Source organism: Talpa europaea, assembly GCF_964194135.1.
Source record: "Talpa europaea genome assembly, chromosome: 6".
Taxonomy (NCBI): domain Eukaryota; kingdom Metazoa; phylum Chordata; class Mammalia; order Eulipotyphla; family Talpidae; genus Talpa; species Talpa europaea.
Window position 1 is genome coordinate 57,570,333 of NC_140072.1, and position 23,086 is coordinate 57,593,418.

At 43.9% G+C, this 23,086-nt stretch overlaps 1 protein-coding gene across 3 annotated transcripts; it reads right to left on the bottom strand.

The window, feature by feature from the left end:
• Window positions 1-512: 512 nt before the first annotated feature.
• MXD1 (MAX dimerization protein 1) lies at window positions 513-21,837 on the bottom strand (the record flags this gene model as incomplete). 3 transcript variants are annotated; one of them, XM_084235206.1, is made up of 6 exons in its annotated part: window positions 513-697; window positions 942-1,101; window positions 2,755-2,869; window positions 15,592-15,621; window positions 20,950-21,049; window positions 21,765-21,837. In XM_084235206.1, the coding sequence occupies 6 exons, from the start codon at window positions 21,835-21,837 to the stop codon at window positions 513-515; spliced, it is 663 nt and encodes a 220-aa protein (XP_084091332.1). The 3 variants fall into 3 exon arrangements, with proteins under 3 accessions (XP_084091332.1, XP_084091331.1, XP_084091333.1); XM_084235205.1 differs by having other exon boundaries at window positions 513-700; XM_084235207.1 differs by lacking the exon at window positions 15,592-15,621 and having other exon boundaries at window positions 513-700.
• Window positions 21,838-23,086: the final 1,249 nt, after the last annotated feature.

The following is a 23,086-nucleotide window of genomic DNA, read 5'->3' on the forward strand; positions in this document are numbered from 1 at the left end:
TCCTGACTCCTCCCTGGGGTAAGGTCCATGGTTAAGTGCTCTCAAACGCTGCTTTCAAAGCTTACTTTGGAGTTCTGAGATCAGGATCTCAGCTTGAGAAGTTTGTTTCCTTCAGGTTCCTAAGCACAAGACACATTCGGGCATTTTCTGCTAGGCAAGTAATATAGTGAGCTGGAGAACTTTAAGAAAGGTCTGGTAGACAACCCGGGGGCAGTAAAGGGGTAAGTGCTGAGATGTGAAAGTCGCTTATTCGGTCTAAGAATTCTTGGGTGCTTCAAATTGATTGGAATGTACGGTCTCTCAGAGACGAATTTTTATGGAGAGAGAGAGAGAAGCTACTGGATGCAGTCAGAAACCCACAATCCTAAGCACTTCCTTGAAAACTCTTACAAAGCTGATTTTGGTAAAGGTGGTACACTGAAGTTGACGTGCAAGGGAATCGTGGGCAGGTCCGATACACTACCTAATCAGATCCGACAGAACCATCCTGGAGGCAGCTGGGGCGACCACTCTTAGAGACCCAGACACGTCTTGTGATTGTCCTGGAGCTTTATTCTCTTGATGCTGGCGCTGGAGTAGCCCTCGTCACTGCCCAGGCTCTGCATGCTTCCCCGCTCGTCAGAATCGCTCACGCTGCTGCTGCTCCAGTCCAGATCCCCCGTGAGATAGTCTGTGCTTTCAACGTCAACATCGATTTCTTCTGTAGGGAGGATAAGAGAGAGACACTGGTGACGTCATCGTTAGAAAACTCAGGCTGGATGACAAAGCGACCCCAGGCAGGCCCCGCTTTGGACACGGAAGGCGAGAGGGACTTGTTGCTGGAGGTCACACTAAGCCCTCAATCACAAACGGGTATAGTTCTTCTCTGTTCTGCCTCTGACCTGTGGGACGGGGAGGGGAGGGGTGCGGGGAGGACATGAGGAGCATGGAGTGCGGCTCACCCCGGTCGGAGTCCGAACGCTCTGAGGAGACCGTGGAGCCGATGCTGTCCATCCGTATCCGCTCGATGCCCAGCTTCTCCAGCTGCCTCTTCAGGTGTCGCTGCTCTCGCTGAAGCTGGTCTATTTGGTGAATGGCTTTTCTGTCACAATCTTCAAGTTTCTGCAAGTCAGAGGGGTAGTGGTTGGAGCCCACAGGCATGTTTCAAAACAGGCAATGACCCTGCATCTTCCTCTCTAGCAATGAGATCGGCCAGTTTTCCTCAGACGCCATTGGGTGTGTGACTTGTCAAGTTTCTCACAGAGACGGGAAGTTGACTGGTCAGTGGCTCCTGTTTTCTTCTAACTTCAGTATTGACAATACTGTGGGGACCTAGAGCTTCACGGGGGTCCTGGGGAGTCGGAGCCCTTGGCTTGATACTGAAAAGACAGGTCTCCTTGTCTGCAGTGACACCCCAAACACCTAATCTGTCCCAACTAGGACACTGCATGCGATGGCGCTTAAACACATTTCCACTTAAAAATGTTTCTCTAAATACATGGCCCTATGACAGTATACTAATTCCTGTCCTGCCCACTCAACTAACTTGTTTGTTAGCAGGAAGTAGCTAATGCCCTGGAAATCCTGATTCCAAATTGTCCAGCAAAAGAGCACAGAAAACATTTCCATAGACCACATGTTTTTACAAACCTCTCCTGTAGCTTCTCATTATTGAGACGATTAAGAAGATTGATAAGCTTTTGCCCTAAACAGGTTCTTTTTCCCCAGAACTGTCATGTATACAGGCTACTAACCATAACTAAAGTGACACATGTCAGTCACTACACTATAAACATGTGCTGAACAGTGATCTGGCCACGGCGCTCAGGAGAGGGCATACTACTCCTTTACCCTGTGCTGTTCAAGCAACGTACTGAGGGCCGAGTCTATGCCAGATGGGTGGGGGAGGCAGGGTGAGGACAGCTTCCGTTGTGGAGTATACATTCATTCTCACAATGGAGACAGCCAAAGAGTCACACAAACCAACATCTGCCATGGCGACTGCTGCAAGAGAGACACCTAATGATAGGCCCACCCCTGAGGAAGGAGGTAATCAGGTCAGGGAAGGCTTCCCAGAGCTAGTGATACCTGTGCTGAGATCCGAAGGATGAGAAGTTAACTGGGTGAAGAAGGGAGGAGAAAATGCACCAAGCAGTGAAACAGCTTGTACAAAGGCCTTGAGGTAAGAGCAATGACAAGTGTGAGGACTGAAAGCCGGGGAAGCAGAGGAGAGCGTAGGGTGCAAGAGGCTGCCACACAGGCGGGCGAGGTCAGGCTGAACCTGAAGCAGGTTTGGTGACAGTGACCTGAGGCACAGAAGAATTTGCAACAAGGTGCTATGTTTGGGAGGACTGTTCTCAGGAAGCAAGGAGAGCAGCTATGGGGAGTCAGGGTAGAGGAATGTAGGGAGACGTCTGAGGAGTTTACCACAGTGATGATGGTCGGGTGAAGGTAGAGGCAGAGCAGGCTGAAAAATATTTAGGTCTTGGAGATGACTGAGATGACTAAGGAGCAAGAACCATAGACGACGGGAGTTTCTGGCTTCAACAATCGGATGGCTGGGTGGCCATTTAACTCCTGGTGCATAGGGGTGAGAAATATTCAGTTGGGTTCTGGATGTGTTGAGTTTGGGGTGCCTGTGATTCATCCATGAGGCAGGCTGGAAGCGTCCAAAGGGAGCACTGTCCTGGAGCTACACACTTGCTGTCCCATACAACAACAGCTGGCCCTTACTGCACAAGTGAGGCTAAGACAACTCCCCAAGGATATACTTACCTTTATGTGCAATTTGGCTTTTGTTAATAAACTCAAAGTAGTGTGTCTACTTGATTCGGGCCCAAGTGGTACCAGCCCCTTCAACTTTTCCAGGCACAAGCGAAGATGGGCCCGTCTGCAAAAAACAAGACCACAGGAACATTTGAGTTTGAGTGGCCCAAAATGTGGGCAAGAAGAGTTAAGTTTTATGAATGTGAAGCTGCCTAGGCGCTATGATGGCAAATGCCCCAATGATCTCTTTGCCAAATAAAATCTTTTGAAACCAAATAGCTCAGTGAAAACCCAGGAGTAGCAAAATCCAGGGCTTTCTAACATTAAATCTGCCTATAATACAGGAATTGGGATGGGGGCTAATATCTACTACTATCAGGTTTTTGGGTTACAGTGACCCACAGACACTCAAATTTAGAAAATATTGCCATGCTAGGGTGAGAATTGTCTTTCCCCTACTGTGATCACTAAAATCATCATAACCTTATTGCTGAATATAGTATTTACACATGTGAAGGACCTCTGTGTGTGCTTAGTCCTTATAGCTTTCTTTTTTTTTTTTTAAAGATTTATTTATTCAAGCACTGGGTACAGTCAGAAGCGCGGGAGGGTGAGAGAATTCACCAGAGCCAGAGCGGAGAGCAGAATAAGCAGACTGACGAAGTACACTGCTGAGGGGAGCAGCGGGCCGCAGGAGAGGTCTGTGCGTCATGTGGGACCCTCGCCGGCGGCTGGGGATTGAACGGGCGCTGCAGAGGCTGCGGGCAGCTTCGCAACCCAGCGCTCAACCGCTGTGCCACCGGAGGGGGGTGGGGAGCCCTTTATAGCTTTCTTTGTAATAGCAAAGACTGAACTGATAAAATTTTATGATACATCTAAACAGCTTTGGAACATGAATGATAATGTGCCCTATGAACTATTAGGCAAGAGGTCTTAGAAAAATTAAGATCTCATACTATGCGTGTGACAGGCTATCTTGGAATAAAAATGGAGGAAAGCAAATTACATTCATGTTTTCTTGTATGGATATAAAATCTGGAATGATTACATTAGAAACTAGTAACCGGCTGGGCAGGGAGGACTCTGGAAGAGTCGGTCCAGGCTAAGAAAAGGAAAGGAATCTTTACTCGTTTTTTTATACTTTTTGGTTTTTCAGCCTTGTAAATGACAATTCAAAAAATTAAAAACATTTAAGGAAAAAGTGTATCATTGGCATTACTATACTGACAAACATGCCAAACAGCTGGAGAAAACCACATGTTGAGCTGGAGTGTGGCAGAACAGCGCAAGAGCACAGTGAGGAGGACGGACAAAGGCTGAAGAGGAAGCCACAGCAATACACAGAAGAGAGAACCTTTAATCACAGGCTGACCAGAAGCACTCGAGCCCCCCAAGTTTTGGAAACTGATTAACTGAACCTTTGGTCTGGGTATTCTAGAAGAACCATGGATATGAGGAATGGCCAAGATTTGGAGTTTTTTCTTCAGTCCACCACCTCCTTCAAGCCTCCGCAGGTGAATCCAGCCCACAGTGACCCCTCCATCTTCTAAGTACTTGTTTATACTATTCATTGGGTAGTGCACTGCCCTGCCTGAACTGAGAGTTGCTTAATTATTCATTGCAAACTCCTTAGAAATTTTGGGTTGCAGCTTACCATAATGCCTCCCCCCACACATGCTTAGTGTTTGAAGAATGAGCTGTCATCTATTCAGCTAGACTAAAAGCTTCTCGAGGACAGGGTCCATTTCAACTACATCATACACCTTCCACAGTGCTCAGGGTTCAGGGCCCATACATGGCAACCTGGAGCACAGCTCTCCTAAACTGGGAGGCTACTCTCTGACTGAACTGGGAGACAACTTAATTTGTTCCTCCTTCTTCTCAAAAATTTCACAGTAGTAAAAGGTGGGAATGCAGATGAAAGAGGAACATTGCTTCCAAAAGTTCCAAGATAGGTTGACATGCAAAATACTGATGGAGGAAATTACATCCTTTACATCAAGACTTGGCACCCCAAGGCAATGGTACACTAGACATCCTTTTGAATCCTCAGCCTCATCTGCTCTGAGCCTCATTTTTCTTCTGGAATTTAAAGGAGATATCCTAGGTGCTCCAACAGCCCACTAAGCCTTGATAAACTCAAGGAGTAAAGCATTTGTTCCCAAGCTAGGGAAATTAATAGTACAAATGTCTATTTTATAAGGCAGCCATTTGCTCTGAAAACCTGTCCACATGGAATGGACACATGCAAAGACTCACTGTAGAGGATTGCTTCACGCATGACTGAATGAGGGGGGAAAATCCAGAGCTAACAGATTAACTGCCAAACTAGGAAACTGAATTCAAACATTTGAATTGTATTCAGACATTTTTTAGCCTGCTTGTTATTTGCAGCGACTGCATGATTCAGGATAGTGTCATATTAGTCCTTTTATGATGTGGGTTTATCTATAGATATGAGTGTGTAATTTTTTTAGGAAGTTTGTCTATTGATAAAAATATAATAATGTCATCTTTCCGTGCATGGTCATTTCAAGTTACTCAGGGAGTTTAGTCTCGAAAGTACAAATTTCACCACCCAAATGTGGGCTTCCAAAGAGCAACCGAGTTGTGAAGCTAGAAATCAAGCCATTTGACTAATCAGGCTGAGGATAATACATGTTCATTCAGTGTTTTCTGGCCTAGTTCTATGAAAATAGGACCAGAGTGCTTTCTTGATTTTTACAGGGACCCAAAGCCAACTTGTCTTTGGCAGTGCCTGCACAGGCCTTCTCTCGGGCCTCAATGCTCCAACCTAATGGCTGTCCTGCCCATCTGCCACCGCCTGCAGACACATCCCCTGGCCAGGGCCAACCACAGGGAGGGAGGAGTATATTAAGCAGGTTCTGTTCCATCCCACTGTAGTGAAATTCAATTTCTGAACCAGGAGCAAAAGCCAACAGGTCCTTGTAACAGCTCCCACTGAGGACCCCCAACCAGTGGGGGAATCCTTCAGGTGCCACCAGCACCCCTGGAGTGCTCAGATCTTAAACAAGCAGAGGGGCATCTGTCTCAGCAATCCCCTCATCTGATCACTCCCCTACTAAGGGGTTATGGTTCTCTAGGAGGGACCCAGTGTCCTATTTTGAACCAGGTCTAACTCTCTTTACAACAAGACCATGTGGTACTTCATTCTGACTCTTCTGTGCGTTCCCTCCCATCACACTTTCTGCAGACAGCCCTCCTATTGCCAAGAGCTGCCTCCCAGCTCCACATTCCCAGCAGAAAAGGGTTGTGCTGAATACTCAATCTCTCATCCAACTACTACTTTCTTCACTGAGCCAACTACTTTGGACCTAGGTCACGCACCTTGACACCTGTCAGCTGCTGACTCTTCAGGAACATCACTTTATTCTGAATGGACTGATACACCTTTGGTCTATAGTGGCATAAAGAAACCAATCTTTGATCTGAACTGTAATCAATGGCCCTCAGAATCAGGCGTCACCCATAACTGGTGATAACTAACTTCTCTTTAGTACTTTCTAAAAGAAATTTCTATTTAAATTTTTATATTATGAATTTGCCAGTAACCATAAAACCACGTTAGCATAGCAATGAAGAGACAAGGTTTAGGATCCTGGCTTTGCCAGGTCTCCCGGTGTGACCTTGAGTGAATAACTTCACTCCATGCAGCTTCATCGCCTCAGCTGTGGGGAGGATGACAGTGCAAGCAGGAGGGCTGTTGGGAGGAGTGTAACTGAGACAAGGTCTGGAAGCCCCTGGCCAGAGCTGACATGGAGCGCTCCATATATGGTAGCAGCTATTCTTTCAATCCCAGGTTCCTCTGTAAAAGGATAATTACCAGGAACAAACAGCAATTATAGCACTCTAATACTCTTTTTAAAATCAACAGGGAACTCAGAGTGTCTCACTAGGTAGATAGAGGTGCTCTGCTAAAACCCAATTCACTGAACTCTTCCTTAGAGAAAATGGACATCTTTTGCCATTAAAAGATTTAATGGAAAAATCTAACCCTGTTTCTATGGAAACACATATTACTTATGCTAAAGGTACTATTTTTTTTACATTTAAAAAATTAGCAAAGATTTTATACAGCTAATGAATGCAAAAGTAAAAGACTCCTTTGTGGCCACCCACATCATGTAGAGGGCAGGGGTAAAAGGTTCAGAGGGAAGCACACGCCTCACTTCACTTGCTCCACGTGCGAGCCTCTGAGCACACCTGTGCTCCTGCCTGCATCTCCACTGCTCTGGCAAAGGAAAAGAAACATAGGGGCATGGAAATCCAATGTGCTCTCCTTATCTAGAAAGATACATTATGCACAATAGCAAAAAAAAAAAAAAAAAGCAAACATTGCCTATTTAGGAACACACCTAACAGTTTGGGAAGGATCTCAGAAGAAAACTATAAAACTTTGCTGAGACATAAGAAAATCTGAGCAAATGGAAAAAGCACATTCCTAGATAGGAACCTTCAAAGTAAAAATGTCACTGTCACCCAGACTATAAAAGTACATAATTCTAAGAAAAAAATCTAAGTATCAGCATTATTTTTAATGCTAGGAAATTAGTCTAAACTTCATCTGGAAGAATAAATGTGTGAGAGGCTGCCAAAATTTTTGAAAAAGTAATAATGAGGAGGAATGTGCCATATTGGCTATTAAATTGTATTATAAAGGTTCCATAATTAAAGACAGTGTATACTAATACAGAAATGGACAAATCAAGTGACCCGACTAAAAGGTCCCTAGTAACAGACCTAAGAATAACTATGAATTAATTTAACATAAAATGGAGGTAACTGCAAACCCTGGAGGAGAGAATTAATTTTTCAGAAAATGGCAGAATAGGAGGTTCAAGTCTAATACAGTTTTCCTTAACTCTTGTCAGCTGTGAATTATGGAAAACTAAATAGCCAAGTGAAGGAAGTCATTAAGGAAGTGGGCAGACGGTGCTCCTCCTCCTAGTGCTTGCTTACTTGGACACGGTCAGGCCAGGTACGTGTGTGCCTGTATCGCTGCGTTTTGAGGGAGGCACTGTTATCAGTGGTTACTCTTTTACTGAAGGTGAAACTGAAAATTACTCTCTCTGACTTTCACAGTAAACTGTATGACACACAAAAAAACAATGATAAGGTCAGGGCAGAGGGTAGATGATGGCAGCCAGTTGACGGGTAGCTAATCAGGCTGACCGGGGGTGGGGGTGGGGGGTATCTTGGGACATACACTTGGTTCTTTCATTTAGTCCACTACCATTTCTCAAAGGATTACTATGCAATGCTACCTGTGTAGGTGCTGGGTATCCTACCTGGGTATCCCAGGTATTCACAATGTTGAACATGACTAAGTCCTTGCCTCTGAGGGGCTAAAAATTTAGTTGATCAAACATGTAAAAAATTTATTGCAGAATTATTTGTCAGAGATACCTTCAGACTATGACAAATATCAGCTCTTCCATTCAAGAAATGGGCTCCCCTTTGCCCACTCGCAAACATGTTCTTTTCCCTCCCGCAAGTTTTGTTTTACTTCTCCATAAAACTGTTCAAGCTTTCATAGCCTATCATAACCTTCTTCCTTTCCAGATGGATTACATTCATTCATTCATTCATGCACTGTGTTTTTTACATTACCAAACAATGGAAGAGACCAAGTCTTCAATTTCATGTTAACCCTTTAAAGTCTAGAAATAATAATCATCTGCAGATGCTGACATAAGAATAAAACCTGGTATCTTTAGTAACTAACCTCCTTTCTCTTTGAGGGAGCATCTACTTAACACAATACGCAGAACCTCACTGAGTACAACACTTGCATTAAAATTAATCCTGAGATTATTAACCAAAGAAAAAAAGTTACATAAAAAATCGTCTGTTTAATGATAAGGTTTCACCATTTCCTGTTTTTGTGTGGGCACAGATTTAGTCATATAAATAGCTTCATAAATCCTGTAGGATAATTGGACGTTGAATAAAAGTATTTTCAGATACAGCTATATATAAACTGCATATTATGTACAGTTTACAAAAGAGGTCATTTAGTGTACAGTAAGAAGATATAAATCTTAGGGGATCAAAAACTTTTCCCTAAAGTGATTACAGATCACAAAACATCCTAACCTCTAGGTTATGTGTTGAGAGCAAAGTCTCCCTGGGTTGCTTTGAGAAAAGTACCCTCCTCCTTTTCCTGAAGGACCCCTTTATAAACAACTGCCAAAAACATCAACTCAAGCTATCATATAATTGTGATTGCCATCTTTGTGAAAAAGACAAAGGAAGTTATATATGCTAGCTTCGGGTGTGGGGGGCACGGCCATTCAATGAGCAATGCATAAAATAGCCATTCGTGTGGCTAAATTTTAAATTTATAAGATCAATTATTTATAGAAAGTATGATACGTGAAAGTATGTCTCGTTAATACTTCGAGACCAGTTTTTTAAACAAAATATGAAATCTGTATTATAATTGGTACTTGCTGTCTCTGTCTCACCCTTTGACTACTTTTGTCAATGACAAAGTCATGGAGTTCACCAGCGCACCAAGGGAGGAGATGCAAACTGGCTAAATAAGCAGCATATGTCTCTTCAAGTTCTTCCAAGGGCAGATGCCATCTACTCAAGAGGTGTGGTCCGGGAAAGTTAGATTCTAGGGGTACCATTCTGAGTGCTCCTCTACACCATCAACATAGACCAGATTTATAACAATATCTACATGCCCTGCCTTTGTAATAACCAGGCTGTGCCCTCAGTACCATGTGGCAACAAAACAATCTTACAACATCCTAGAGTGAAATCTGAATGTGGTCAAGGGAGTTCAGAAGCAGTAAGAGTGGTGCAATGCATACCAGGACTTAGGACCTATCTTCTGATATAAGGAGCCTGGCCATCTGAAAAGCCAAAACCCAAAACAAACAACTATAGGGACCTGCATTCAATTAGAATATTCTACCAGAAGAAACCTGACAGGGATGGCTTCTCATGCCAGACCAGATGCTAATGAAAAATACTGTTTGACCAAATGAAAACAACAGCTTAGATCAGGCTGCTGAGTCCTCCTCACAGAGCACACCCAAAAATCTTTTGTCATTGGGTCAGACGACGCTGGCAGTGGTAATCTCTCTTAGACCAGCTGCCTAATTCCAGCAAGGCCTGCATATGTACCATTCCAGAAAAAACGAGTGTCTACTATTAAAGGAGATGCCAGAATTTTCTTTTGAAAGAGTCCATTCTAGCACCTGACTCCTGACCTACAGACTGCAGCTCATGCATTCATGGTCTCCATTTGCTGAAGAACGTATTGAAAGGCATTCAAAGTCAGAGGGATTCCCAGCTAAGAGAAGGAAATGGCAGAACTGTCATCACTAAAGGTCATGTAAGAACAAAAGATAAAAATATTTCCTATATTCCGTCAATAGTTATTTAGTGACTATAGTGGGAAACCAGTAACACTTTAAAAACACATAAACCTAGGAATACCTTTTACAGCAAATGTGTAAGAACTCTATGTGAACATTACAAAACTTAGAGGCAAGAAAGGAAATTTGAATAAATGGCACATATCACATCCTGGATAGAAAGATCTAATATGTACCATGAACTTTTAAAAGTTACATTATATTGGAATTACTTCATTTCAGTTTTAAAGACCTCAAAGGAATTTTGGGGATGGAGAACTGTTGAATTTATTATAAAATTCATCAGGCAAAACAATGTGGTGAGAATAGCTCAGAACACGATAAAGTTAAAAAAGGGAAGGATTAGATTCCATTTACCAGAGATCCTGAAACACATGAAAAATAGCAAAGATGGAAACAATGTACACTGGCACAGGAAGAGCAGATGGATGGGTGGAACAGAACTAGTTTAGAAACAGACAACAGAGACAGCAACTTCAAACAGCAAGACTAATTCTGTAAAGGTAAGTGATAAACTGGACAAGTTACGCAATATACATATTTAATCTTTATATTATAGAATCTTTTCAAAATAAAGAAAAATATAAAATCCTCAGTAGAAAATAGGGCAAAAATAGGCCTCCCTGGTGGCCTAGGGGTTAAGTCTCAGTGCTATCACCCCTGTGGCCTTAGTTTGATCCCTGAGCAGGGAGCTAACACACATGGCACAGCAGATCTCTTCTGTCCGGCCCACTGCTTCTTTTAGCTGTGTATTTCAGTAAATCTGCCTGTTCTGCTCCCCACTTTGTCTCTGGTGAATCCTCTCACTTCCCCACACCTCTGGCCTACACCCCAGTTCTTCTATGCAAAAAAAGAAAATTGGCAAAGGTTATTTAATAGGTAATTTTAACTCATGCACACACAAAAATAAGAAAACTGTTTAACCTATAAATGTACTAGTACTATAAATGCAAATTAAGACAAGTTGTATATTTTGTTTTTAGATTCATAAAGGTCTTGAATTATAAACTTGTGAAGAGATATAGAAAATACTGCCTATAACTCGCCTGGCAGGTAACCCATCAGTCAAAAATCACAACCTGTTTATCATGCATTCAACAATGATAGATTTATCCTAAGGAAATTATGATGTTTGAGAAATTTATCCACAAGTTAGTATAAGGAAGCAATATTTGTGTCAGCAAAACACTAGGAAGAATCAAAAATAGGGATTGGTTAGGAGTAATTGCCCATCCATATGATGCAGTCTGGACATTTACTAGAAGTTAGGCCAAAAAGGAGACTTAGTGATAATGAGAATTTTCATGATGTAGCTTGACAAGAAGTTACAAATCTGCTACTATATGGTCCATAAGCATTTTTTAAAAAGTATGACAGGGCCTCCCCGTTGATGCAGCGGTTGAACGCTGGGCTGTGAAGCTGCCCGCAGCCTCTGCAGCGCCCGGTTCGATCCCCGGCCGCCGGGCAAGGGTCCCACATGGTGCACAGACCTCTCCTGCTGCCCAAGCTGCTCCCCTCAGCAGTGTATTTCGTCAGTCTGCCTGTTCTGTTCCCTTCGCTGGCTCTGGTGAATTCTCTCACCCTCCCGCACTTCTGACTGTACCCAGTGCTTGTATGAATAAATAAATTTTTTAAAAAAAAGAAAGTATGACAAAGGTCTCGATGGACATAGAACTCAGCAGCAATGTTAGCAGTTGCTACCACTGCAAGGTGTATTATAGATGATTTTATATTCATTGTGCTTTTCTGAACTTTCTAATTTTCTACATTAAACTACTTTTAAAGTTATATTTTGAAACAATTGAAAAGATAGATCTTAAAGTTCCATTTGTCCCCCCTGGCTGCTAGAATTATGGATGATTTAATTTTTCAGCAGGATTTTCTATATTTCTCAAAATTTTCTACTGTTGCCACTGCCACCGCCACCACCACCAGTCCTCATCTCCACCGTGCTAGAAGTCTTTTATCTTCCTACCAAGGACAAGTTTACTAAAAGCAGCAGTATTAAATGTAATATCCTCCACAATACCAATTATTCTGAATCTTTAAAGCACCACAGACAGGTTTCTGTTAAAAAACTAACTCAAGGATAATCAACTCTTCAATATCAAGGCAGAAAAAAAAAAATTCCCATTGTTAAATTCTTTTCCTAATTTGACTTTTTTAAAAAAGAGCCATGGCAATCTTTTTAAAATGTGATGTGTTATGGTAAAAAAAAGTCTAAGGTATATTAATATGTCACAAAGTGGTATTCTTTCATAGGATTTGGCTACTAAAAATAGCAAGACTCCAGGAATAGTTGTTTGACCTCAAACCCCTACAATTCTTAAGCATCCACACTAGTAGTTAGGAGAGACTCTAATAACTTTAACTTTATGGGCTGCAGCAACCAATGCATGGTCAAATTAAGTAAATTTGAATTCTTCTCACATGTTCTAGACCAGAGAAAGAATTATCAAGGCCTTAAAAGATCAAATTCCAAAAAAGAAAGAACAATAAAGAAACTAGATAACCAAGCTCTCAACAAGCAGTTGAGTGACCCACAGAAGTAGTCAGACGAGAAGCAGCTGCCCAGGAGTGACATGGCATCTAGTTTTCTAGAACACTTACCTCCACAGCCTCCTGTGCATACCTGTCTTAGTGCTCACTGTATTAACTGAAACTGCCTTTGCCTTCCATTAGACCAGCCACGTTTCTCCAGGACGGGGCTGTGCTGATTAAGATCCATTATGAACTCAGTACTGAGCACAAGTTCTGGGGACACGCTAGGCAGAAAATAACCATCCCTGAGCTACTAAAATAAATAAGAACGTTGGGCCTCCCCGGTGGCGCAGCGGTTGAGCGCTGGGTTGCGAAGCTGCCCGCGGCCTCTGCGCCGCCGGTTCGATCCCCGGCTGCTCCCCGGCCACCGGCAGAGGGTCCCGCATGGCACGCAGGCCTCTCCTGCCGCCCGCTGCTCCCCTCAGCAGTGTACTTCGGTCCTTCTGCCTGCTCTGCTCCCTGCTCTGGCTCTGGTGAATTCTCTCGCCCTCCCGCGCTTCTGACTGTACCCAGTGCTTGTATAAACAAAACAAACAAACAAATAAAAATTAAATAAATAAATAAATAAGAACAACGTTCTGTGGCTCCTACAGAGGGAAAAGGCACAAAGGAAGCAAACCTAAGAGCCCTTCCCTGAAGTGACTTGATAATTTAAAAATACCTGCTTAAGAACAATGTGAGAGGGGAAGAAAGGGAGCTAGAAAACTTTAGCACAGACAGTCCCAGTTTACCTACTTTATCCCAAAGACAGGAAGCTGGACAAGAACCTACATTTGCGAAAGTGAAGGCACATCATCTCACTTCCTTTCCATCTTTAGCAAAGACTTTTGCGTTTCCAGTTCATGACATATAAATGCCTACAGCTTAAGGGAATCTCACAATGGCAGAGAAATTAAAAGGGAAGGCGGAAGAAAGGGAGAAACATACTTACCATCTTGTCCACTCCCTCTCTCTCACACTAACCCTGCATGTTCACCCAATTCCAAGGCTCCTTCCTAGAGTCTTTCCCTGATCAGATGAAACTTTCACTGATGAAACAAGTCATTCAGAGCTCGACTTTCAGAGTCAGGCTCCCTCTTTAGAGGGTTTTATGAAAGAACCACGTGTATTTAGAAAATCATCACTACACATCATCTTGTTTGTGCAGGGCACTGAGAGAGCCGCTTGGTGCAGACATTTCAAATGGAGGGGAGCTCAGAAGCCAGGAGGAGGTTTATTTGATGGTTTGCAGCCCTGGCAGCACATGAGAATCACCTGGGAGCTTTTAAAAAAAATACTAGTGCAGAGTCTCAACCCAATTAAATGAGAATTGCTAGGGGTGAAGGCTGGGCATTTGCTTTTTGTTTTTAAAACTCCACAATGAATTTTTTTTTTTTTCAGCGTGAAAAACAAGTGGTTATGATCTTCTTAAAGAATCTTTACTGAGATATGGGCCTCCCTGGTGGCACAAGGGATTAAGATGCAACCTATGAAACTATCCGCAGCCACTGCAGCATGGGTTCAATCCCCGGCCAGGGAGCTAACACATATGGCACAGCAGACCTCTCCTGACTCACCCGCTGCTCCCCTCAGCAATGTATTTCAATCAGTCTGCCTGTTCTACTCCCCACTCTGTGTCTGGTGACTCCTCTTAACCAACCCCCATCCCCTCCCCTCACCTCTGGACTATACCCCAGCTCTTGTATGCATAAATAAATAAAATAGGGCCTCCCTATTTAACCCCTGCAAGGGTTAAAACACAGCCTATGAAGCTATCTGCAGCCACTGCAGCATGGGTTCGATCCCATGCTGGGAGCCAGGGAGCTACTCACATGGCACATCAGACCTCTCCTGTCTCGCCCACTGCTCCCCTCAGCAGTGTATTTCAGTCAATCTGCCTGTTCTGCTCCTTACTCTGTCTCTGGTGAATCCTCTCACCCCCCACCCCTCTGGCCTGTACCCCAGTTCTTTTTTGCATAAATAAATAAATCTTTAAATAAAAAAGGAATCGTTGCTGAGATAGAAGATTTGCTTTAACATACTCCATTGGAAAAGGGGTGGTTCTGATTACTGAAGTTGGCAAAATGTTGATAATTGCTGAAGCTGGGTGAGGCTACTTAGAGGCTGATGACATTCACTCCTGTATATTTGAAAACTTCTATAACAAAAATGTTATTTTGTAAAATCAGCACAAATAAAAAGGTGCCCACCCCCCAACTATTTGTATATGATGTATTTAATACAAAAATATTTTTAAAAGAACATTTAATAACTCTGCAAGTCACTAATATGTAAACCAAGTTGAGAACCACTAGGCTACATCACTGAAGGAAGGGCAAGCCTGACTTGGAAAATAAAGAATAAGCAGCAAGAGGCAAACTAGGTGAGAAAGATCAGCTCAGACTCATAGCAGGATGAAGCCAAGGGAGGCTGGCAAACTGGCTCTAACCGATCAGCATCTCCAACTCCTGTTATGCACATATCTGCCTGAATGTTGAGAATCTTTATTTACAAGTAAATTGCAAACGTATATACACACACATGCATACTGTGTGTATATACTTGACAGCACTGCCAATGATATGTTCAGGAGCATGTAATCTTTTAAAAACACTATCTGGAAAAGCTGCCCATGACCTAAAAGGCTTTGGCCTGTGGAACAGTCACATAGAAAGGCACTCCTAGGGAGGAGCAGGTGGTAAAGGTAAGGGCTAGAGTGTGGTCTTTGAACTGGTGAGCTCTTTATCTACCTAAGTGATTCATAAGTAATGCTGCTTAGAGAGCTGAGTGAACTCTTAAACCAAGTGCTACTTGTGGGAAGAGTCAAAAAGAACGACTAAGTCTCAGCTTAATGACCAGAGAATGCATCAAAAAACACCCCTCCCCCATCCCATGCCCAAAATCCCCAACTCACCTATTTTTCTCCATTTCATTGTGAGTTGATCTGAAAGAGGGAACAAAGAGAGTAAGATTATTCTAGTCTTAAAGGACTACTTGAACACTAACACAATTATTTTAACGTCTTTCTCTCCAAAATTGGTTGAAGACAGAACAGGAGAACACCCCAGTCAGCTCTACTGTAGAAACCAGTCTATTTGGGGAGTTAGAAAAACATAAATAGGGGCCTCCCCAGTGGCGCAGCGGTTGAGCGCTGGGTTGTGAAGCTGCCCGCAGCCTCCGCGGCGCCGGTTTGATCCCCGGCTGCTCCCCGGCCACTGGAGGAGGGTCCCTCATGGTGCGCAGATCTCTCCTGCCGCCCGCTGCTCCCCTCAGCAGTGTACTTCGGTCCTTCTGCCTGCTCTGCTCCCCGCTCTGGCTCTGGTGAATTCTCTCACCCTCCCACGCTTCTGACTGTACCCAGTGCTTGTATAAATAAATAAATAAATAAATAAATCTTGAAAAAAAAAAAAAAAGACTGAGACGGTAAAGGATTAAATAACTTTAAAAAAAAAAACAAAAACAAACAAAAAAAAACGTAAATATCTAAAGTAGAGTTCAAGAAGAAGTGACAAACTAAGAGCAGGCATTCCCTCGTAGAAAATTATTCCATTTTAAGAAAAGGAATAAAGGGGGTCTATTTATACAAAGAAAGCCAGCTGCACAGGTGATGTAAACTTACATAACAACGCACAGCTTTCTTTAGGCTGGAGGTGGCACCCCCACCCTGGACCTGCAGTTTTTTCTAGGTGTAGCGTTAGATAAAATTGAAGGCTAAGTTGGTAGATTATAGGACAGTTGTACACTGTTTAAAATAAGCCCTCTTCCCTCAATCTGTCTACTCCCTGAAGTGACTATTTTATCAGGTACAACCTTCTGAAAGTTTCTACTCTTGGAATGGCTAGGAACAGGCTTCCAAAACTTAGTTTGACATAAAGATGAACCGGTTAAAGCATTAGTTTGGTGGAATTTGAAGTCCGTCTTTGCCACTGACTGGTACTACAGAAGAAAAAAAAATTCTCTACCATCCTGTCCTTGGCTAACCCCTCCATAAAATGGGAATAAAACTTATTGCTAATTATTTACTGAACAAGCGTGGATCAATCAGGTAGCATTGTGATTAGAGAGCTGTGGATGAAAGCTGTGGGAGAAGTGAAATCATATCATTAGTGTGTTTATGGCTGGCCTTGAATATAAGGTCTAGTTCTAAGAATTTATGGACAGATTTCCACAAAATCACAAGTCAATGTCACATTAGCGCCCTCCTCACACAAATTCTTCCTAAATAGTTATAAATTTGAGAATGCTCCCAGCATTATAAAGGAACCCAATCTTGACCTTTCCTATGGAAATTCTCTGGAATCTAACCAGTTCTGAGAATTGTGCCCTGGCTCAGGTCATGACTTCTGTGGGTCCTTAAAAACTTTACTGTGTCTAGAAAATCAATTCTTCAGTAATCATGGAGGAACACTACATTGTGAATGCCCAGCCAGTCACTTATTTATATTAGGGGCACCAAATTCATTCACACCAGGCCAAGGGTGTGTGTGTGTGGAGAGGGAGGGGTAAGGGCCTATGTGTGTTCTTGAAATGGGAAATTTCCAATCCAGCACTAAAACTTCTCTTCTACAAGGCTCTTGGGATACCAATTTTTATATATAAGGAACAACAAAATAATGACATTTCAAATTTTGGAATACTTGTTTTCTAGACAAAGGCTACATAGACCTTAAAATTGGTTAACTTAAAAGCTTTCATGGGCCTCCCCAGTGGCGCAGCGGTTGAGCGCTGGGTTGCAAAGCTGCCCACAGCCTCTGCAGCGCCGGTTCGATCCCCGGCTGCTCCCCGGCCACCAGAGGAGGGTCCCACATGGCGCGCAGACCTCTCCTGCCGCCTGCTGCTCCCCTCAGCAGTGTACTTCGGTCCTTCTGCCTGCTCTGCTCCCTGCTCTGGCTCTGGTGAATTCTCTCACCCTCCCACGCTTCTGACTGTACCCAGTGCTTGTATAATAAAATAAATAAATAAATCTTAAAAAAAAAAAAAAAAAAAACCTTTCATTGGTTCACTTGGTTATCCCTCAGCATTTTTTCAGAAGATTTACTTCCTGCAATGACCAGCAGGATATTGGAGTTAACAAGAATCTAGCTTCTACAGCAAACCTTTGGCTTTAAAGCACGTGGCATTTTAATTTTAACAGGGAATAACAAGTTCAAAGTCTGACAGATATTTTAAATGGATGAAAGTATATGACAACAGCTGGTCAAGATTTCCTTGTTAACTGTAGATAACGACCATCTCAGTAGATTGTAGGAGGGTGGGTATTTGAAAAGAATATGGTCTCTGATTGTAGAAAATAACAGCACTCAGGGTACTCTTCCCCCAAATTTCTGAATTCTTTGAAGATACGTTAAAAAAAAATTCAGAATTCCCCCCCAGATAAACTTTTAAATATTCCATAGCAAACACAACTTCTTCCAAACTTTGAACCATTTTAGACTCTACAGATCTTATTTGATTAAACTAATAGTGTTGAACACATAGTGATTTATTTATGAGGGGGCTTATGCCTCATTGCGAGGGCATTTGATTTACTGAAATGGAGCTAATCTTTAATAAAAAATCAGGTCTCTCAAAAAAAATGACCAGAGACTGCCTGTCAACTCTGGTGATGGGCAAACATTTATATATTTAATGAAAGCATTATATGATACATAGGCATCCGATGTCAAAATTATTTTCCATGACATTATCAAAGACTTGAATACTCTGGAATCACTGATAAAGGTTAAATGTCACCATTTAAAAATATATTCTAACAAAAATATAGCTAAGCCAAGCAGAATACTGAGAAAGGGAGAAGTCCTTGAGTTAAAAAAGACTCCCTATGTTGACAAGCTACATAGGCACTGTCTCATAAAACAACTGGGTGGAAAGTCTTGAACTTCCTCTTTCACATGAGTGCCAATGCCTGCTCTACCAATTTAACAATACATACTTTTACAAGCTCTCGATTTTGATTCTAAATATTGAGCAACTGATTTCAAAAATCAGTAGGAAAGAAAGCCACTTTCCTGTATTCCAGCACTCTGGAAGATTCTAAAAGAATCAGTATTCACAATTTCATTTGTTCTTGTTTTTTTAAATAAGCAACTAAGAAATTTTATTAAAATCTGAATTTTCAGTTTTCAAGTAGTTTGATATGTGGCTAAATTTTATATTTTATTGTTTAAACAAAAGCACCCCAAGACTTCACAAAGAGCACAGAATTTCAACTTGATTAACAAAATTAAATTGTTATCCAATGGTTACATAAACCAGTAGTCATCTCTCCCTAGTCTTCACCTCAATTCAAGTACTGAGCATATATGGCCTTGGATACACAACTAATTCAAACTGCAATTCAAGGGGTCAAACTTCAACCTCTGGGGAGATGTCTTATTGCTCAGGCAAGAGTCATTGCAAATAGGTCAAGAAGGAAGTGATCACATTTAAACAATACAACCTACTCTTGCTTCATATGTTTGCTTGGTGCCATCTCCGGGGTTAATCACGGGCTCTCAGAGATGCTTGCACCACATGAAGATATTACACTCACTCATTATTAGTCAAGAATATGGACAGCTGTGATAGTTCCCCTGTCTCTAACCTTGGAAAACAAATCAAGTCCACAGAATAGAACTTTTCTAAAGAATCAGGGTTTGCAGCCACTTTTCAGAAATACTGGTAGATATTAAAGAGAAGAGAAATAGTCAGGATTCTTGGCTTGAAATTCTCAACTATTATTTTTATTTCCTAATGATCCCAGGGGACACTGGCCCTTTTTCCAGCCTTGGGACTAAGCCACTTCTCTTCAGCATTTCTTGCTTTTCCTCTCTCTACCATTGAATACCCCTGACACACACATATACCTTTCCTGTGAAAGTTAGGAAACTTGGGGGGCGGGGAGGGGAAGCTAAGGCATCAATCCTTAACTACTAATGTAATCAACTCCTCTCAAAATCATTAGACAAGAGCAGAGAAGAATAAAAGCAACAAATGTACTAACTAAAAAAAACCCCCTCAAAAACAAAACTAAAAGGGCTCTAAGTTCTTCCAAATAAAAATTGAAAAATTAATACTGTAACATATAACACAGCTTAATTGTTTCTAATATTTCACAATACAAGGCGTACTAACATCTTTCTTAAAGGGTCTAACACCCATGTGTTGGCTACTACCTTCAGGTAATGCTAAAGTTGGGAGGGAAAGGAAAAACCACCAGGTAATTAATTACCAGGTTCATTCTTCACGTGCCTTCCAATTCAAGAGCTCAGCACATGTGTGCTGCTCACATCCCGTGGTTCCACCAACACTAAGAACAATGGGGGTGAATCAAGGACAGAAGAGTCAGAAAGAATAGGTTAGTTTCATGTTTATATGGGAACCTCTGGGCTTTCAGTGGTCTGTATTATGCCACAGAGGCTAACCAAATGCACCTCCTTGCAGAGTGTTATTCATGAGGATCAGGAGAGATAAGGATTCTAAATCAGTGATGAAAATGTCCATGAATTTAATTTAATGGAATGGAAGGTATAATTGAATGCATCTATGAGTGGATTTAAATAAACAGATTTCCTAGTTAACATATTTTTAAGAGAAAAGAGGGGAGAAGAGGGGCCAGAAGCAGTTCCTGTACCAGGAACAATGTGCAGCACTTCAACGTGTTGTTTCACTGCCCAAATACTTCCCAAGGAGAGTCACAGATTTTAAGAACCAAAAGGCTTATATGAAAGGTTGTAGCATATTGATATTTTAATACTATATATATTTTTTCAATCACCAAAGAAGTAGATTTTAACCTTTGTCATTCCTTTTTGCCATTATGGATGTGGTAGATTATCAGAGAAACCACTGTATTTAATTTACAATCAAATATAAACCCCTAGCACCTATGCCAAGATACTTTAACATGTTTATAAAATCTTCACTATAAAAAATGAAAAAGCAGGTATTTTCAACTACTTGCTCTAAATCTGTAATTTCTGAAGGCAAAATGTCACTGCTGCAAATCTCACTGGGAGTTTCCACAGATTTTTGTTCCAAAAGGGAAGAAAAGCAAATTTTAAAAAAAGTTCATAAAGAAACTTAAAACATTTTCATTTCTCTTTTCTTTTCAGTCCCCTCAACTCAAGCAGAAGGACAGCTTCATCCTATGGCTTAAGCCCATGTGTGTATTACTGAATCATGATTGCCACTTAATGTATTTACAGGGTTATAATAACAACAGGCAACTTCTCTGCAGTTTCTGTCAGCTGCAGTAATGATCTAAAGGAGAAAGAATTATTTACCAAATTACCTGCTACTGCTGTTATTCTTCTTGGATTTGTTCCTCCGTTTTAAGGCATCTCTGTCCTTGTTATTGTATGGTAACATGGAGGCATAACCGTGTTCAGCTTCTAGAAAACCGGAGGATCCAGTTAATGAATGAGCCCAGAACATTCAATACCCTCGCCTTATTTTTTAATTAAGAGAATAGTGTGGAAATAATTAAAGGGAGCAAGGTGGAATTCTTGGAACAATGATTTCCCCTCCACCCCCCAAATTGTGTGAATACCCTCAGTTTGGAGCAGGTGTAAGGAGTATTCCAGCTGCTCATTGTTGAGAAAGACACAGCAAGTCGCTGAGCTCGTGGAGCCCGGGTTTCTCATTAGCAACGTCCAGCAGGTTGGAGTGTTAAGTGGGACCAGCCCCAGGCTCCGGTGAGGAGCAAAAACAGAGCGGCAGGGGAGCGGCAGGTTGGGGAGGTGTTGCTCCTGAGGAGGGGAGACCAGGGGCCAGGCCCGCTTGGGGTCCGGCTGGGACGAGCCCGTTGAGGTAAACCAAGGGCCTGGCTGAAGGGTCCCTGGGCATCCTACCGGCGACGGTGTAGGAGGGGGCGTCGCTTGGGACCCTGGGGTCAGCGCCCCCGTTCCCACCCTCATTCATTGCCCGAGGGGCAGCCGTGGCTCCCTTCGGACCGCGCGTGGGGAGAGCTGGAGGGGTTGGGAGCGCTCGCGGTGGCTCTCTCCGCGCCTCCAACCACCCCCGGAGCGGCTGGGCGCTCCGACCCGCGGCAGTACACCTCAGAGTCCCTGCCCCGGCTCGGGCCGGACCCCTCCCGGCCCTGTGCACCTCTCTCTCGGCGCTCCAGGTAGTCAGCCGCCTCCAGCAGCATCTGGATGTTCATCCGAACCGCCGTCGCCATTCTGCACCGGGGGCCGGAGCCACGGGACCAACCCCCACTGCCCACGGGCTCGCCGCCTGCGCTGGACACCTGCGCCCCGCTGTGGACCCCGCAGAGCAGGGTTACCGCAGCTTCGCTGGCGGCCACGCTCGCCGGATAGGGGGAGGGGGCTGGTGAGCGGGGTACCGCCGACACCGTGACAGAACCTAGAGAAGAGCAGCAGCCACCACCGCCGCGGAGTGTTTATCCCCGACTCACCATCCCCCCGCCCCCAGCCCCTTCTCTTGACAGGCCTGCTTGGGTTTCGTTCCTCATTGGGCACCCCAGAGAATGCCCCGCCCCTGGCCTTGTCCCATTGGGGAAGGACACCGCGGCCCCGCCCACCAGAGTCCGCGCCCCTCGCTGGTTGGCCGCGCCTGACAAGGCCCGGGCTCCTCCCCCTCTCCCCAATTGGTGACAGGATTCGCAACTCCGCCTCGTGGCCCTTCCCTGTTTTCCATTGGTTCTACACCGACAACCGAGCCCCCTTTTGCTTTGTTAGTACTGGCCAGGAGCTACAGACAACAGCCACTTCGCCTGCCTCCCATTGGCGGAGCCTTCAGAAAACCTCCCAACTACGATGACGTCACCCCCTCCCGGTCAGGCGAGCCCTGAGTGGCTGTGGTCACCCTCCCGGCTGCTCCTCCCCAGCACTCTCTGGGAGGGCCGACCCCGGCGCCTCTGATTCACCGGCCGCCGCGGAGCTCGGCTCCACCCGGCCCCTCCTGGCCCCACGTCAGACTTGTTGCCGGGACCCGTCCCCCAGGAAAACTTCCTGTGACCTGCTAGGGCGTCCCTGGAGTGGAAGATTGACACTGCATCGGGCGCCAGGGCGCTCTGCCCGCACAGGTTCGGGCCCGGAGCCCTGCATCTGACGGGCGCGGCCCGGAAGGTCTCCAGGCTTCCCGGGACTCAGCCCGCCGAGGACCCGGGCCTACAATCCCCCGAAAGAACGACGCGGGCAGCCCGGCGGGGGTCGTTGGGCGCCCGGCTCTGGCGGCGTCACGTGGCTTTAAGGCTTGAGGGGGAGAGCCTGGTCTGGGTCAGTGCCCGCCGCCCAGCCTCTTTCTTTCTTCAGGAAAGGTTGGAGTCAGGCGGCTGTATGCAGCATTGAGCTCTCCGAGCTCTCGGCACCCCTTCCAGTGCTGCCGTAATTACTCCCTCAAGCGAGTGGGTTTTAAAAGCCTCAGAAACGTCTTGTACCTACAGAATGACGCTGAATCCCGAGATT